The sequence below is a fragment of the Ranitomeya variabilis genome, chromosome 4 (genome assembly GCF_051348905.1).
Source record: "Ranitomeya variabilis isolate aRanVar5 chromosome 4, aRanVar5.hap1, whole genome shotgun sequence".
In the NCBI taxonomy this organism is placed as follows: Eukaryota; Metazoa; Chordata; class Amphibia; order Anura; family Dendrobatidae; genus Ranitomeya; species Ranitomeya variabilis.
In genome coordinates, this window is record NC_135235.1 from 241,855,018 (window position 1) to 241,873,206 (window position 18,189).

Sequence of the window (18,189 nt, forward strand, 5' to 3'; positions counted from 1 at the left end):
GATCATCTCATTAGGAAGATTAACCTCCTTCCTGCAGATGTCTCATCAGGATCCTGCTGAAAGATGTCGACAGCTCAGGAATTATTGGACATGATGTACATTCCTTACATCGAGCAATTTACCATCCAGACACTATTCCTGTACATCCAAAAATCAGAATACAGAGTTAGGAGACTGGAACATAAGAGGGCATCGCCGTCCCCTGCTGCATCGTCGGCCCCTGCTGAATTGCCTGCCGTGTCGCATCTCCGGTCCGTGTCGCATCACCGGCCTCTGCTGCATTGCCCACACCTGTCCACAGTGGAGCTGACTTCTCCTGCAGAAAAAGCAGCACTCAAACCCTTTGCTTTCTTGGTCCAGGAGCTTTCTTGACCACATATTCTACATCTATAGACATTAATATGGAGTCATCCATCTGCAGATAAAACGGGTCTTGCTCTTCTGGGTCGATAGGAGGCGTCTGTGGAAATTTTTGCCACTTCATCCAGAAGAGCATTTGTGGGGTCAGACCCTGATGTTGGGGGGAGGCCGGGATCACAGTCTCCATGGTGTTAGATGGAGCTGAGGTCTGGGCTCTGTACGGCCGCTAATGTTTCCCCCATGTCTGTATGGACCTTGTGCACTGGGCACAGTCATCAGCAGCATTAGATCCTCAGCCTTGTATGGGCCTGTAGAGCAACAGCACTATTTTTAACCTACGGTCTCCTTCCCCACCATCCTGTAGACTGTAAGCCCACGGGGGCTGGGTCCTCTCCCCTCTGTACCCGGCTCCCACCATTCTGTAGACTGTAAGTCCGCTGGGGCTGGGTCCTCTCCCCTCTGTACCCGGCTCCCACCATCCTGTAGACTGTAAGCCTGCGGGGGCAGGGTCCTCTCCCCTCTGTACCCGGCTCCCACCATCCTGTAGACTGTAAGCCCGCGGGGGCCGGGTCCTCTCTACTCTGTACCCGGCTCACACCATCCTGCAGACTGTAAGCCCGTGGGGGCCGGGTCCTCTCCCCTCTGTACCCGGCTCCCACCATCCTGCAGACTAAGCCCGTGGGGGCCGGGTCCTCTCCCCTCTGTACCTGGCTCTCACCATCCTTTAGACTGTAAGCCCATGGGGGCCATGTCCTCTCCCCTCTGTACCTGGCTCTCACCATCCTTTAGACTGTAAGCCCATGGGGGCAGGGTCCTCTTCTCTCTGTACGCAGCTCCCACCATCTGTAGACTGTAAGCCCACGGCGGCCGGGTCCTCTCCCCTCTGTACCCGGCTCCCACCATCCTGTAGCCTGTAAACCCGCGGGGGCTGCGTCTTCTCCTCTCTGTACCCAGCTCCCACCATCCTGCAGACTGTAAGCCCGCAGGGGCAGGGTCCTCTCCCCTCTGTACCCGGCTCCCACCATCCTGTAGACTGTAAGCCCGCGGGGGCCGGGTCCTCTCCCCTCTGTATCCGGCTCCCACCATCCTGCAGACGGTAAGCCCGTGGGGGCCGGGTTCTCTCCCCTCTGTACCCGGCTCCCACATCCTGCAGACTGTAAGCCCACAGGGGCAGGGTCCTCTCTCCTCTGTACCTGGCTCTCACCATCCTGTAGACTGTAAGCCCACGGGGGCCAGGTCCTCTTCCCTCTGTACCCGGCTCCCACCATCCTGCAGACTCAAAGCCCTCAGGGGCCGTTTCTCTCCCCTCTGTACCCGGCTCCCACCATCCTGTAGACTGTAAGACTGCGGGGACAGGGTCCTCTCCCCTCTGTACCCGGCTCCCACCATCCTGCAGACTGTAAGCCTGCGGGGGCTGGGTCCTCTCCTCTCTGTACCCGGCTCCCACCATCCTGCAGACTGTAAGCCCGCGGGGGCAGGGTCCTCTCCTCTCTGTATCCGGCTCCCACCATCCTGCAGACTGTAAGCCCGTGGGGGCAGGGTCCTCTCCTCTCTGTATCCGGCTCCCACATCCTGCAGACTGTAAGCCCACAGGGGCAGGGTCCTCTCCCCTCTGTACCCGGCTCCCACCATCCTGCAGACTAAGCCCGTTGGGGCCGGTCCTCTCCCCTCTGTACCCGGCTCCCACCATCCTGTAGACTGTAAGCCCGTGGGGGCCGGGTCCTCTCCCCTCTGTCCCCGGCTCCCACCATCCTGTAGACTGTAAGCCCGTGGAGGCCGGGTCCTCTCCCCTCTGTACCTGGCTCCCACCATCCTGTAGACTGTAAGCCCGCGGGGGCAGGGTCCTCTCCTCTCTGTACCTGGCTCCCACCATCCTGCAGACTGTGAGCCCGCGGGGGCAGGGTCCTCTCCCCTGTGAACCCGGCTCCCATCATCCTGTAAACTGTAAGCCCGCGGGGGCAGGGTCCTCTTCTCTCTGTACCCGGCTCCCACCATGCTGTAGACTGTAAGCCCATGGAGGCCGGGTCCTCACCCCTCTGTACCCAGCTCCCACCATCCTGCAGACTGTAAGCCAGTGGGGGCCGGTTCCTCTCCCCTCTGTACCCAGCTCCCACCATCCTGCAGACTCTAAGCCCGTGGGGGCAGGGTCCTCCCTCCTCTGTACCCGGCTCCCACTATCCTGCAGACTGTAAGCCGGTGGGGGCCGCGTCCTCTCCCCTCTGTACCCGGCTCCCACCATCCTGTAGACTGTAAGCCGGTGGGGGCCGCGTCCTCTCCCCTCTGTACCCGGCTCCCACCATCCTGTAGACTGTAAGCCCGCGGGGGCCGGGTCCTCTCCCATCTGTACCCAGCGCCCACCATCCTGCAGTCTCTAAGCCCGCGGGGGCCGGGTTCTCTCCCCTCTGTACCCGGCTCCCACCATCACGTAGACTGTAAGCCAGTGGGGGCCGGGTCCTCTCCCCGGGTCCTCTCCCCTCTGTACCCGGCTCCCACCATCCTGCAGACTGTAAGCCCGTGGGGGCCGGGTCCTCTCCCCTCTGTACCCGGATCCCACCATCCTGCAGACTGTAAGCCCGCGGGGGCCGGGTTCTCTCCCCTCTGTACCCGGCTGTCACTGTTAGTTTACTCTAAGGCTGCTTTCACACATCAGATTTTTCGCCACATGCCGTTTCCGGCGTCGTGCCGCAGTGCCGGATCCGGCTTATTTTGTAGAAACCGGATGAGACGGATCCGTTTTTCAGCCGGATCAGGTGTCCGGATCCGGCGAGAAACCGGATCCATCCAATCCGGTTACCATCCGTTTCGTCCGGTTTTCTATCCGTTTTTTTACGGATCCGGCTTATAAAAACGCCCCCTGAAAAGGTGATTGGCCTGCTGAAAACTATATATACAGTGTTCCTAAAGCCCATCTGTGACAGGTTGGAGAGGCGCAAGATACAGAGCAAGATGGACAGCATTATTGCGAAGATTCTGCAGAACAACGTGGATTTCATCGTGGAGGCGAATCGATTGAAAGCAATTGTTATTGAGAAGGAACGAGAGAGACAGCGTGTCATGCGTCTGCGACGACGCCGTTTGTGGATCCACCCCATCACGGCACAGAGAATGACCCGGGGAGGCTTTTCCACTTTGTATATGGAGCTACGACGTGACCCTGACAAGTTTTTCAGCTATGTGCGGATGAAAGCTGAGAACTTTGATGTATTGGTGGAGCGGGTTGAACATCTAATAAGAAGGAGTGATACCTATTGCAGATTCTCCATTACCCCGGCTGAACGTCTGATGGTCATGGAGCGGCCCCCAAACGCAGGGCAGCGGGGTACTCGGTACCGGGTCTCTCTCTCGGTTCTGGGGATGTGACGGTGGCCTGACCCGGTCCGTGGCCCTGCTAAGGGGCACCCAATTAAAGATGTAGGTGGCGGTGTAGGTCGCAGTAAATAACGAGGACACAGGGTTGCAGTCTCTTTACCTCTTTACGGAAGGCTTCGGCATCCGCAATCCAGAGCACTGCTAACAGGGCTGGCTGAGACCGGCCGGTCCAAAGGCACATCCAGAGTTCCCTTTACAGGTGGAAATCAGTGACCTTCCTACCAGCACCTGTGTGTTGTAGTACCTCCCTGCTGAGCACCACGGGATAGTCCTCCCAACTGTCGTGTATGTTTCTGTTCTTTCTCTCCGTCCCCCAGATGAAATGGATAGGACGCACCCGTATGACGGGGTAGGCCTGGAGTTATTTTATAGGGACCCTAGAGACGCCCCTCTCCCACAATTGCCTTCGTTGTCTTCGTTAGGTGTAAAGGTGAGACAGCCAACCTAAAGATAACTGCCCGGCCGTAGTTCAAAGTAATGCGTAGAGTCTCTTACTTCCTCAGCGTTCCGGCCGCCGGCTACGCACCTCAGAAGGATGTTGCTGATCTTGAGGCACGACTCCTTCTGGTTCTATCTCCTTTGTGCTGTGATCCCGTTTCTCACTTCTCCACAATATGCTTCGCTTCGTGTCTTTTCTCAGGAGTTTGCCGCTATAAGGCACAGGCACGGCTCCGTAAGGATCTGTCTGTGCTAGGCCGCTGTCAGGATCCCACCCCTGACAGGTCCTCTCTCTAACTCTCCCCAGCTACTTTCTCTCTAACTTCCTATCCAACCCCCAGTTTTACCCATGTGTGAGGAGTGGCCTAGTAGATAGGACCTTTTGCTCTCCCTGGCGGCCGGAGTGTGAAGTGTAATGTGTGTCTGTGATACCTGCAAGGTGAACTCTTTTATTGCAATCAGACGTACCATCACTCCCCCTGGTGGAAGAGCGACGTTACTGCAACGACCAGACTCTGGGGCGCTGCAGTCACTGTTCGGTAAGCATTTTTTTGAGATCTACTCTTGTAAGGCACTTTCGTTGATATTTTGAATTTGCAGTAATTTCTGCCTTGCTTTTGTTCACAGATTCCTAGCAACTGGTGAATCCCTGTCTTCACTACATTTTCAGTTCAGACTGGGCATTTCAACCATATCTGGAATAGTGAGGCACACTTGCCGTGCACTGTGGGACTCTCTGCATGAAGAATACATTCCACATCCCACAATGCAGACATGGTTGGAAGTAGCTGACAGATTCCTGGAAGTGTGTCAGTTTCCCAATTGCTTGGGTGCGGTGGACGGGAAACACATCCGTATCGTGAAACCGGCTGGTTCTGGATCTCAGTTTTTCAACTATAAGAAGTACTTTTCCATTGTGCTGATGGCCATCGCTGATGCGGATTACAAATTTGTAGCGGTGGATATTGGGGCGTTTGGCCGTTCTAATGATTCGCAAGTTTTCAAACTGTCTTCTATGGGGCGGCATTTATATGGACAAACCTTTCAATTTCCCCCCCAAGACCACTGCCTCAAACCTCTGAGCCACCAATGCCATTTGTTTGTGTTGGGGATGAAGCTTTTCAGCTTTCCGAGCATCTTTTGAAACCCTACTCCAGCCGTGGTTTAAACAATACTAAAAGAATTTTCAACTACCGACTCACACGTGCACGGAAAATGGTAGAGTGTGCGTTTGGGATCCTAACCACCAAATGGAGAGTTCTCCTGACATCCATTAACTTGAAGACAGACACTGTGTATGAGGTAGTGAAAGCGTGTGTTGTCCTACACAATTATGTTATATCCAAGGAACAGCTTTCCATTGAGGACCACTCTTCCGAAACCACCTTGACGGATTATAGCAACCAAACATACAGAAGTTCTGCCACAGTTTCCAGAATACGGGATCACTTTGCAGAATATTTTATTTCACCCCAAGGAAGAATACACTGGCAGGATGAGAGAGTTTAAACACTTTGTGTGTAACCTAGTAATAACTGTTACCTTTACCCATGTTGTGTACCTATTTGGTTTTACCTTTTACCCATGTTGTGTACCTGTTTGGTTTTACCTTTTACCCATGTTGTGTACCTGTTTGTTTTTACCTTTTAACCAAGATGTGCATCTGTTTGGGTTGTACCCAAAGTATTTTACCTCTTAACAATAAACCTTGTGTAACCAAATTGTTATTTGACACAAACAAATAAATACAAGATAGTTGTAAACAAAAAGTTTTATTAAAATTTTTCTTAATCAACCAAACTTTTTTTGAAACAGAAAAAATAATGCAGCCTACATACACTAAAGATTTTCGTACGTCGGGGTGGAGATACTGTTGGAGGGACTGTCGGATAGGGACACTTCGACAGTGGGAGTGTGCAGAGAGGAATGTGTTGGTGTGAAGGATCAATAGGTAGTGGTGAAGGAGTGGAGAAAGCAATTGAGCGGGTGGACAAGAAAGTGGGATTGGGGTTAGGAATTTGGTAGGATGGAGGGGTGTAGGTTATGTTTTGGGAGGATTGGGAGGCAGAAGGAGTGATGGGTGGAGAAGAGGGTTGGGAAGAGGGTGATAGAGGCTGTTGGAAGTGGGCAGGGAGAGGAGGCGATGATGAAGTAGATGGGAAGTTGTAAGGGTCGGGATCATATGGGTGGGAAGGGGCACGGGTGGGAGGCTGGTAGTGTGGCTGGTGGGAAGGGGCACGGGCGTGAGGTTGGTAGTGCGACTGGTGGGGAGGGGCACGGGCGGGAGGCTGGTATTGTGACTGGTGGGAAGGGGCACGGGAACGCTGGAAGTGTTGTGGAGTTTGGGACGGGGCACGGGCACGATGTGGGTGATGGTGATGTTGGTGGGATGGGTCACGGTCTGGTTGGCGGTACGGGTCAGGAGGATGGTAGTGGCTGTAGTGATGGACAGTGGAGGAAGGGGGGGGCAGTTGAAGCATGGGTGGCAAGAGTATCTGCTCTTGAGGCAATGAGCGCTAGAGTGGACTGGCAGGATTCCATTACTTGCATCTGCTGAGAAGTAGATAGCGCCTCCATTTGCTCAAGTACCGACTGGAAAAAAGTGTTGTTCGGTGACTGTCTTGCCTCTGAACGCATAGTTACCAGAAGTGTATGCATCTCGAGTATACTTTTATTTATAAAATTAAAACCTGCAGCCATTTGCTCGGACAAAACTTTCAAACAGTTCTGGAATGATGCGTTCAGGTGTAAGAACTCGGGCGCATAACTCTGTACCTGACCCCTCTGCCGAAGGCGCCCCGATGCTACAGGTGTACTAGAGGTGGCTGCAGCAGAGGGGTGGGGTACAGGAAACGCTATATCCTCACCAGCAGATACATGCAATGGAACCGGCCAGGATGCTCCAGCGCTCGTGGATGGGACAGAGGGATCAGAAGTGTGGGAAGGTGCAGAGTGGGAAGGTGCAGAGTTGGAAGGTGCAGAGTGGGAAGGTGCAGAGTGGGAAGGTGCAGAGGGGGAAGGTGCAGAGGGGTTCTCACTGTCAAAGTGTCCCTCGGTGGCGGCCTCCTGAGGGATCGACCCAGAAGGGTTCAACTGTGCTGCAGGCTCCCGAGTGCTCCCGACGGTGCTGTGGAACAAAAGAGAAAAAACAAACAATATACTGCCATTGCATGGCCCTGGCTGAAAGAGCAAAATAGGTTTAGACATATTAAACATTTATTAGTGCATGTGATGGGTAATATTTACCTTCGTGTCACCATCGTTGACCTGAGGAACGACAGGGCTCGGGCATACTTGTATTTGCTCCTGAGTCCTCCAGATCCACTCGGGGCCCGCATCTCTTTGTTGAACTTCTTCTTAAAGCGATCCCTGATCGACCGCCACCTTTTCACTATCCGCTCACCTGTTAAGAAAGGAGAAACACAACTTTGTTAGAAACAGCATTTTAGAATGCATCACCAAAACTGGACTGAGGATACTTACGTTCTTGAATCTGGGCCTGGACATCAAGGTCCTCCCACCTCGCTATCAGTTCTCGGCAGATTTGTTCCCAGAGTCGACGGGTCACTGAGAGATCAGCATGGCGGCGGTCAGCCATGTTCCACAGCGGCTCCCTGTCTCGGACAAGATCGATGAGGAGGTCAATATCAAGGCCGACCTCCTCACCGTTAGAATCAGGATCACGCTGTGAAACCTGTTGGAAAAGGGGAAAAAAAATTAACACAAAATTTGAAACATTGCTAACCTCCAAGGAAAAAAAGAAAAAAACCTACACGACGACGGCCGCCACGAGTGTCACGCCGACGACCCTGGGAGCCAGTGGAAGAACCTCTTGCTTGAGCACCAGATTCCAAACTCTATAAGAAAAATAACAAAAATTATGTGCTTGTTGGTAGCCTTTCTATGTGTTGTGTGCCATGTGATATCTATAATAAGTTTTGTATGTTGTGTGAGCTTAGAATGTATCAGTTTCTATGTGTTGTGTTCGAAGTATCTTGTGTTATGTGTTGTGTGTAGTGTAGGGTGTGGTTCCGCAATACATGACAGATACATACCAATTGTGAGCCCTCTCCATGTGTTTCTCCACCCCTTCCCTCTTCTTCGGGGAGCACCTCTTCAACTGGGGAAGCAGCTTCAGCAGCTTCCTACAAAGATGAAAGATTACAAAATACATTATATATACACACTCACACACACTCACACTCGACAACGATGGAGCAAGATAGCTAGATTATGTTCAGATTTACCTCTGTGCGTCGCCGACAAGGAGGAGGGCTCCCAGGAGAAGACATGGCTGCTGCTCAAGTACGGCTTGGCTCTGCGGTAGGTAGCTGGCTCTGTGGCAGGTTTCTGGCTCTGTGGCAGACAGGAAAGCTGGCTCTGTGGCAGGCAGGAGAGCTGGCTCTGTGGCAGGCAGGCTCTCTGGCTCTGTGGCAGGTTTCTGGCTCTGTGGCAGGCAGGAGAGCTGGCTCTGTGGCAGGCAGGCTCTCTGGCTCTGTGGCAGGCTCTCTGGCTCTGTGGCAGGCAGGAGAGCTGGCTCGCTGAGGCAGGTTTCTGGCTCTGTGGCAGGCAGGAGAGCTGGCTCTGTGGCAGGCAGGAGAACTGGCTCTGTGGCAGGTTTCTGGCTCTGGCAGGCAGGAGAGCTGGCTCTGTGGCAGGTTTCTGGCTCTGTGGCAGGTTTCTGGCTCTGTGGCAGGCAGGAGAGCTGGCTCTGTGGCAGGCAGGCTCTCTGGCTCTGTGGCAGGTTTCTGGCTCTGTGGCAGGCAGGAGAGCTGGCTCTGTGGCAGGTTTCTGGCTCTGTGGCAGGCAGGCTCTCTGGCTCTGTGGCAGGTTTCTGGCTCTGTGGCAGGTTTCTGGCTCTGTGGCAGGCTCTCTGGCTCCTTCCGTCGTGGCAGGGTGTCGGCTCTTTTGCAGGCTGGAAATGAATGAAGGCCTCAATGGCACTGCTTTATATATAGTCCTGGGTAGGGTTGAGCGACTTTGACTTTTTTAGGGTCGAGTCATGTTTCGCGAAACCCGACTTTTTGAAAAGTCGAGTCAGGCGAAATCGGCCGATTACTGCGAAAAGTCGAGGATCGGCCGGAACACGAAACCCTATGCACGTCTATGGGGATATTATTATTATTATTATTATTATTATTTTATTTTTTTCTCTCTCTCTCTCCCTCTCTCTCTCTCTCTCTCCGTCCCAGCACATCTCTCTCTCTCTCCGTCCCAGCACAGAAAATCTCGTGTTACACATTGCAAATCCCTACTGCGCACAAGCGATAAAATGATGATAGCCGCCCACGCCCCTAACCCCTATGTCATCACTCCTTCATTGGCTGAAAAAATGGCGCTAAACGCGTCATACGAAACGCGACTTTGGCGCCAAGATCGCGTACCGCATGGCCGACCCCACACAGGGATCGGGTCGGGTTTCATGAGACGCCGACTTTGCCAAAAGTCGGCGACTTATGAAAATGAAAGATCCGTTTCGCTCAACCCTAGTCCTGGGGGCTGGCCCATAGTCTTTTGAGCATGCTCAGTGTAAAAAGCCGCATCCGCCCGCCGGATCCGCCTTTTTCCGAATCCGGCGTCAATAGACATGCATTGTGGCGAAAAGCCGGAAACGCCGGATCCGGCCTTTCAGGCTTTTTCGCCGCAGACAAAAAACGTTACAGTAGACGTTTTTTCCAGACGCCGGAATCAAATGTACGCCGGATCCGGCATCACACCAGAAGGAACGCTGGGCCATCCGGCGCCATCCGGTTTCTCCGGTTTCCAATTCCGGTTTTTGGCGGAAGAGCCGGAATTAGCCTGAAACAGAAAACCTGATGGTGAAAGCAGCCTAAGTGTTATCTGTAATTAATTAGTCTGTGACCTCGTCATGTACAGCAGCCGGGGATCAATGGCGCTACATAAATAATAAGGTGACTTCACTGGTATTACGGCTCATTCCCAGCATTTGGCAGGAGGGTTTCCAGATTTCTGAACTTATATCATCCACATGATGCGAGAGAAATGACGTAACTGTACGCCACAAGTCACACGCGGCTGCAGAACTGATGTGTACGGCCAGAGCCTGGCGGCTGCTGAGTCACTGTGATCTGCATCTCCAGCATACACTGCCAGTGCCCCTCGCCGATTATGTCCTGCGTTTTACACGAATGATCTCCCATTCTCCCGGAGATGTGATGGTTGGCGGCATCAGCTCTGTATGTGAAAGGCAGAACGTGGCCCGGGTCACACGGTGACATTTACCAGGTATTTTGGGCACTGGGTGCATGTAAATGTAATCCTGCCCACGGCAGCCAATGGCCTGCCTGCTGCTGCACACACCCTCCTCAGTCACATTGTGAACAGAACTGGAATTTGTGGCTAACAGCCTGTACTCGCCCCCGTGCTCACCGCAGCGTGGGGCGGATCAGGTCACAATTGCCTGGCTCCATGGCATTTACAGTACATCAGCTGAGTAAACGCGGGCATTTGACTAAAGTAGAATATTGAAAACGCTGCGACAAAGACACACAGACACACCGAGACACAGACACACTAAGACACGGCGACACCGACACACAGACACACCGAGACACAAACACACCGAGACACAGCGACACCAAAACACAGACACACCGAGACACAGACACACCGAGACACGGCGACACCAAAAACAGACACACCGAGACACAGACACCCCGAGACACGGCGACACCAAAACACAGACACACTAAGACACGGCGACACCGAAACACAGACATACGAGACACAGACACACCGAGACACGGCGACACCGAAAGACAGACACACTGAGACACAGACACACCGAGACACGGTGACACCGAAACACAGATACACTGAGACACAGACACACCGAGACACGGCGACACCGAAACAGACACACCAAAACAAAGACACGGCGACACCGAAACACAGACACACCAAAACAGACACATCGAGACACAGACATGCCGAGACACAGACACACCGAGACACGGCGACACCGAAACACAGACACACCGACACAGACACCCTGAGACACAGACATGCCAAGAAACAGACACACCGAGACACGGCGACACCGAAACACAGACACACTGAGACACGGCGACACCAAAACACAGACACGCCGAGACACGGCAGCACCGAAACACGGAGACACCGAGACACAAACACACCGAGACACTGCGACACCAAAACACAGACACACCGAGACACAGACACACCGAGACACGGCGACACCGAAACACAGATACACCGAGACACAGCGTCACTAAAACACAGACACACCGAGACACACTCACACTAAGACACGGCGACACCGAAACACAGACACACTAAGACACAGCGACACCGAAACACAGACATACGAGACACAGACACACCGAGACACGGCGACACCGAAAGACAGACACACTGAGACACAGACACACCGAGACACGGTGACACCGAAACACAGATACACAGAAACAAAGACACGGCGACACAGAGACACCCTGAGACACAGACATGCCAAGACACAGACACACCGAGACACGGCGACACCGAAACACCGACACATCGAGACATGGCGACACCGAAACACAGACACACTAAGACACTGCAACACCGAAACACAGACACACGAGACGCAGACACACCGAGACACGGCGACACCGAAAGACAGACACCAAGACACAGTCACACCGAGACACAGACACACGGCGACACCGAAACACAGACACACCGAGACATGGCAACACCGAAACACAGACACGGCGACACCGAAACACAGACACGGCGACACCAAAACACAGACATGGCGACACCGAAACACAGACACACCGAGACACAGACATGCCGAGACACAGACACACCGAGACACAGCGACACCGAAACACAGACACCCCGAGACACAGACATGCCGAGACACAGACACACCGAGACATAGCGACACCGCAACACAGGCACATCGAGACATGGCGACACCGAAACACAGACACACCAAGACACAGATACACCGAGAAACAGACACACCGAGAAACAGACACACCGAGACATGGCGACACTGAAACACAGACACACTGAGACACAGACACACTGAGACACGGCGACACCGAAACACAGACACACCGTAACACAGACACGGTGACACCGAAACACAGACACCGCGACACCGAAACACAGACACCGCGACACCGAAACACAGACACACCGAGACAGACACACCGAGACACAGACATGCTGAGACACAGACACACCGAGACACGGCGACACTGAAACACAGACACACCGACACAGAGACACCCCGAGACACAGAGATGCTGAGACACAGACACACCTGAGACACGGCGACACTGAAACACAGACACATCGAGACATGGCGACACCGAAACACAGACACACTAAGACACGGCGACACCGAAACACAGACACATGAGACACAGACACACCGAGACACGACGACACCGAAACACAGACACACTGAGACACAGACACACCGAGACACGGCGACACCGAAACAGACACACCGAGACATGGCGACACCGAAACAGACACACCGAAACACAGACACGGCGACACCGAAACACAGACACACCGAGACAGACACACCGAGACACAGACATGCTGAGACACAGACACACAGAGACACGGCAACACCGAAACACAGACACACCGACACCCCGAAACACAGACACATCAAGACATGGCGACACCGAAACACAGACACACCAAGACACAGACACACCGAGACACGGCGACACCGAAACACAGACACACCGAGACACAGACACACCGAGACACGGCGACACCGAAACACAGACACGGCGACACTGAAACACAGACACACTGAGACAGACACACCGAGACACAGACATGCCGAGACACAGACACGGCGACACCGAAACACAGACACATTGAGACATGGTGACACCGAAACACAGACACACCAAGACACAGATACACCGACATGCCGAGACACAGACACACCGAGACACGGCGACACCGAAACACAGACACATTGAGACATGGCGACACCGAAACACAGACACACCAAGACACAGATACACCGAGACAGACACACCGAGACACAGACACACCGAGACACAGACATGCCAAGTCACAGACACACCGAGACACGGCGACACCGAAACATAGACACACCGAAACAGACACTCCAAGACACAGACACACTGAGACACGGAGACAGACACACCGAGACAGACACACTGAGACACAGACATGCCGAGACAAAGACATGCCGAAACACGGCGACACCGAAACACAGACACACCGAAACACAGACACGGCGACACCGAAACACAGACACACCGAGACAGACACACCAAAACACAGACATGCCAAGACACAGATACACCGAGACACAGCAACACCGAAACACAGACACACCAACAGAGACACCCTGAGACACAGACATGCCGAGACACAGACACACCGAGACACGGCGACACCGAAACACAGAAACATCGAGACATGGCGACACTGAAACACAGACACACTAAGACACGGTGACACCGAAACACAGACACACGAGACAGACACACCGAGACACGGCGACACCGAAAGACAGACACACCGAGACACAGACACACCGAGACATGGCGACACCAAAACACAGACACACCGAAACATAGACACGACGACACCAAAACACAGACACGGCGACACCAAAACACAGACACACCGAGACAGACACACCGAGACACAGACATGCTGAGACACAGACACACAGAGACACGGCAACACCGAAACACAGACACACCGACACCCCGAAACACAGACACATCAAGACATGGCGACACCGAAATACAGACACACCAAGACACAGGCACACCGAGACACGGCGACACCGAAACACAGACACACCGAGACACAGACACACCGAGACATGGTGACACCGAAAAACACAGACACGGCGACACTGAAACACAGACACACTGAGACAGACACACCGAGACACAGACATGCCGAGACACAGACACACCGAGACACAGACACACCGAGACACGGCGACACCGAAACACAGACACATTGAGACATGGTGACACCGAAACACAGACACACCAAGACACAGATACACCGACATGCCGAGACACAGACACACCGAGACATGGCGACACCGAAACACAGACACATTGAGACATGGCGACACCGAAACACAGACACACCAAGACACAGATACACCGAGACAGACACACCGAGACACAGACACACCGAGACACAGACATGCCAAGTCACAGACACACCGAGACACGGCGACACCGAAACATAGACACACCGAAACAGACACTCCAAGACACAGACACACTGAGACACGGAGACAGACACACCGAGACAGACACACTGAGACACAGACATGCCGAGACAAAGACATGCCGAAACACGGCGACACCGAAACACAGACACACCGAAACACAGACACACCGAAACACAGACACGGCGACACCGAAACACAGACACACCGAGACAGACACACCAAAACACAGACATGCCAAGACACAGATACACCGAGACACAGCAACACCGAAACACAGACACACCAACACAGAGACACCCTGAGACACAGACATGCCGATACACAGACACACCGAGACACGGCGACACCGAAACACAGAAACATCGAGACATGGCAACACTGAAACACAGACACACTAAGACACGGTGACACCGAAACACAGACACACGAGACAGACACACCGAGACACACCGAGACACGGCGACACCGAAAGACAGACACACCGAGACACAGACACACCGAGACATGGCGACACCAAAACACAGACACACCGAAACATAGACACGACGACACCGAAACACAGACACGGCGACACCAAAACACAGACACACCGAGACACAGACACACCGAAACACAGATACACCGAGACACAGACACACCGAGACATGGCGACACCGAAACACAGACACACCGAGACACAGACACGGCGACACTGAAACACAGACACACTGAAACACAGACACACTGAGACACGGCGACACCGAAACACAGACACACCGACACAGAGACACCCCGAGACACAGACATGCCGAGACACAGACACACCCTGAGACACGGCGACACCGAAACACAAACACACCGAGACACAGACACATCGAGACACGGCGACACCAAAACACAGACACACCGAGACACAGACATATTGAGACACGGCGACACCGAAACACAAACACACTGAGACACAGACACATTGAGACACGGCGACACCGAAACCCAGACACAATGAGACAGACACACCAAGACACAGACATGCCGTGACACAGACACAGCGAGACACGGCGACACCGAAACACAGACACACGGAGACAGACACACCGAGACACAGACATGCCGAGACAGACACACCGAGACACATACATGCCGAGACACAGACACGCCGAGACACAGACACACCGAGACACACGCATGCCGAGACAAAAACACACCGAGACACAGACATGCCGAGACAGACACAAGGAGAAACAGACACACCGAGAAACACACACCAAGACACTGACACACAGAGTAACAGACACACCGAGACAGACACATTGTGAAACAGACACAGAGACAGACACACTGAGACACAGACACACCGAGACACAGAGACACCAAGAAACAGACACACCAAGAAACAGACAGGCCGAGAAACAGACACACTGAGACAGACACATTGAGAAACAGACACAGATACACCGAGACACAGACACCAAGAAACAGACACACCAAGAAACAGAGTTGCCGAGACAGACACACCGAGAAACAGACTTGCTGAGAAACAGACACACTGAGACAAAGACACACTGAGAAACAGACAGACCGAGAAACAGACACACCGAGACACAAACACACCAAGAAAAGACACAGAGACACAGACACACCAAGAAACACACACCAAGAAACAGAGAAACCGAGACACAGACACACCGAGACACAGACACACAGAGAAACAGACATGCCGAGACATGGTAGTATATAACACTGCGCACGTAGTATATAACACAGCCCACGTAGTATATAACACTACCCACGTAGTATATAACACTGCCCACGTAGTATATAACACTGCCCACGTAGTATATAACATAGCCCACGTAGTATAACACTGCCCACGTAGTATATAACACAGCCCACTAATATATAGCATCCATGTAGTATATAACATTGCCACATAGTATATTGCCCAGCCACATAGTATATAACACAGCCCACGTAGCATATAACACTGCGCACGTAGTATATAACACAACCCACATAATATATAGCATCCACGTAGTATATAACGCAGCCCACGTAGTATTTAACATTGCCCACGTAGTATATAAAATTGCCCACGTAGTATATAACACTGCCCACACAGTATATAACACAGGCCACACAGTATATAACACTGCCCACGTAGTATATAGCAGCCTCACAGTATATAACACAGCCCACGTAGTATATAGTAATTGTTGTGAATTCCGTTCTCGAACTCCCTCCTGTGGTCATGAATGGTACTTCGGTGAGTTCTGTCCTTGGACTCCCTCTGGTGGCTGTGAGGGGAGCTGCTGGTTCTGAGATTCCTTCCCCAGCTGCCCTCGTTTAGGGCTAGGCTAGGATTCTCTATTTAACTCCACTCAGATCGTTACTCCATGCCAGCTGTCAATGTTCTAGTACTGGTTCAGATCTCTCCTGGATCTTTCTGAGGACCTGTCTACTCCAGCAAAAGCTAAGTTCCGGCTTGTTCATTTGTTACTTATGGTTTTTCTTGCTAAGTTCTAGTCCAGCTTGCTATCATGAAACTGCCTGGCTAGCTGGAAGCTCTGGGGGTGCAGAGTGGCACCACCGCACCGTGAGTCGGTGCGGGGGTATTTTTTGCACACTCTGCGTGGTTTTTGTAGTTTGTTGTGTTGACCGCAAAGATCCCTTTTCTATCCTCAATCTGTTTAGTTAGACTGGCCTCTCTTTGCTAAAGCCTATTTCATCCTGTGTTTGTGATTTCCTCTTAACTCACAGTCAATACTTGTGGGGGGCTGCTTTTACCTTTGGGGAAATTTCTCTGAGGCAAGTGAGGCTTTGTTTCCTTTCTTTAGGGGTAGTTAGCTCTTAGGCTGTGAAGAGGCGTCTAGGCAGAGTCAGGCACGCTCCACGGCTATTTCTAGTTGTGTTGATAGGAGTAGGGTTTGCAGTCAGCAGAGTTCCCATTTCCCCAGAGCTCGTCCCGATTCCGTGTTTAACTATCAGGTCATTCCTGGTGCACCTAACCACCAGGTCCATAACAGTACAGCTGGCCCACAAAGTGTTAATGCATCTCAATAGAGGGAAAAGAGAAGTTCTGAGACCATTTTTTTTTTCTCTGCAGTGTGTTTTGCCTTTCTTTTCCCCTTAAACTCTGGGTGGTTCAGAACTCAGGTGTGGATATGGACATTCAAGGTCTGTCCTCTAGTGTAGATCAACTCGCTGCAAGGGTACAAAACATTCAAGATTATGTAGTTCAGAATCCTATGTTGGAGCCTAGAATTCCAATTCCTGATTTGTTTTCTGGGGATAGATCTATATTTCTGAATTTCAAAAACAATTGTAAACTGTTTCTTGCTCTGAAACCCCGCTCTTCTGGTGACCCTATTCAGCAAATGAGAATCATTATTTCTTTGTTGCGTGGCGACCCTCAAGACTGGGCATTCGCCCTGGCGCCAGGAGATCCTGCATTGCGTAATGTAGATGCGTTTTTTCTGGCGCTGGGATTGCTTTATGATGAACCGAATTCTGTGGATCAGGCAGAGAAAAATTTGCTGGCTTTGTGTCAGGGTCAGGATGAAGCGGAGGTATATTGCCAGAAGTTCAGAAATTGATCTGTGCTTACTCAGTGGAATGAGTGTGCCCTGGCAGCAATTTTCAGAAAGGGTCTTTCTGAAGCCCTTAAGGATGTTATGGTGGGGTTCCCCACGCCTGCTGGTCTGAATGAATCAATGTCCTTGGCCATACAGATCGATCGGCGCTTACGTGAGCGCAAAACTGTGCACCATTTGGCGGTATCCTCTGAGCAGAGGCCTGAGCCTATGCAA

The 18,189-nt window shown here is 52.5% G+C and overlaps 2 protein-coding genes across 4 annotated transcripts in view; one reads left to right on the forward strand and one right to left on the reverse strand.

The window, feature by feature from the left end:
• The window catches only part of SLC2A1 (solute carrier family 2 member 1), a 241,083-nt gene that overhangs the window by 164,525 nt on the left and 58,369 nt on the right, over positions 1 to 18,189 (forward strand). The window lies entirely within an intron of this gene.
• LOC143770641 (uncharacterized) lies at positions 6,115 to 7,793 on the reverse strand. Its single transcript, XM_077260469.1, has 3 exons — positions 7,651 to 7,793; positions 7,414 to 7,570; positions 6,115 to 7,294 (listed from the first exon to the last, which is right to left on the reverse strand). Exons 1-3 carry the CDS (start codon positions 7,763 to 7,765, stop codon positions 6,586 to 6,588), a joined length of 981 nt encoding a protein of 326 aa, XP_077116584.1. The 5' UTR covers positions 7,766 to 7,793; the 3' UTR covers positions 6,115 to 6,585.

Coding starts and splice junctions, on each gene's coding strand:
- LOC143770641 (XM_077260469.1), bottom strand. CDS start 7,765: ATGGCTGACCGCCGCCATGCTGATCTCTCAGTGACCCGTCGACTCTGG. Junction 7,571..7,650: donor CCAGGCCCAGATTCAAGAAC/GTAAGTATCCTC, acceptor CTTTCTTAACAG/GTGAGCGGATAGTGAAAAGG. Junction 7,295..7,413: donor TCAACGATGGTGACACGAAG/GTAAATATTACC, acceptor TTTGTTCCACAG/CACCGTCGGGAGCACTCGGG.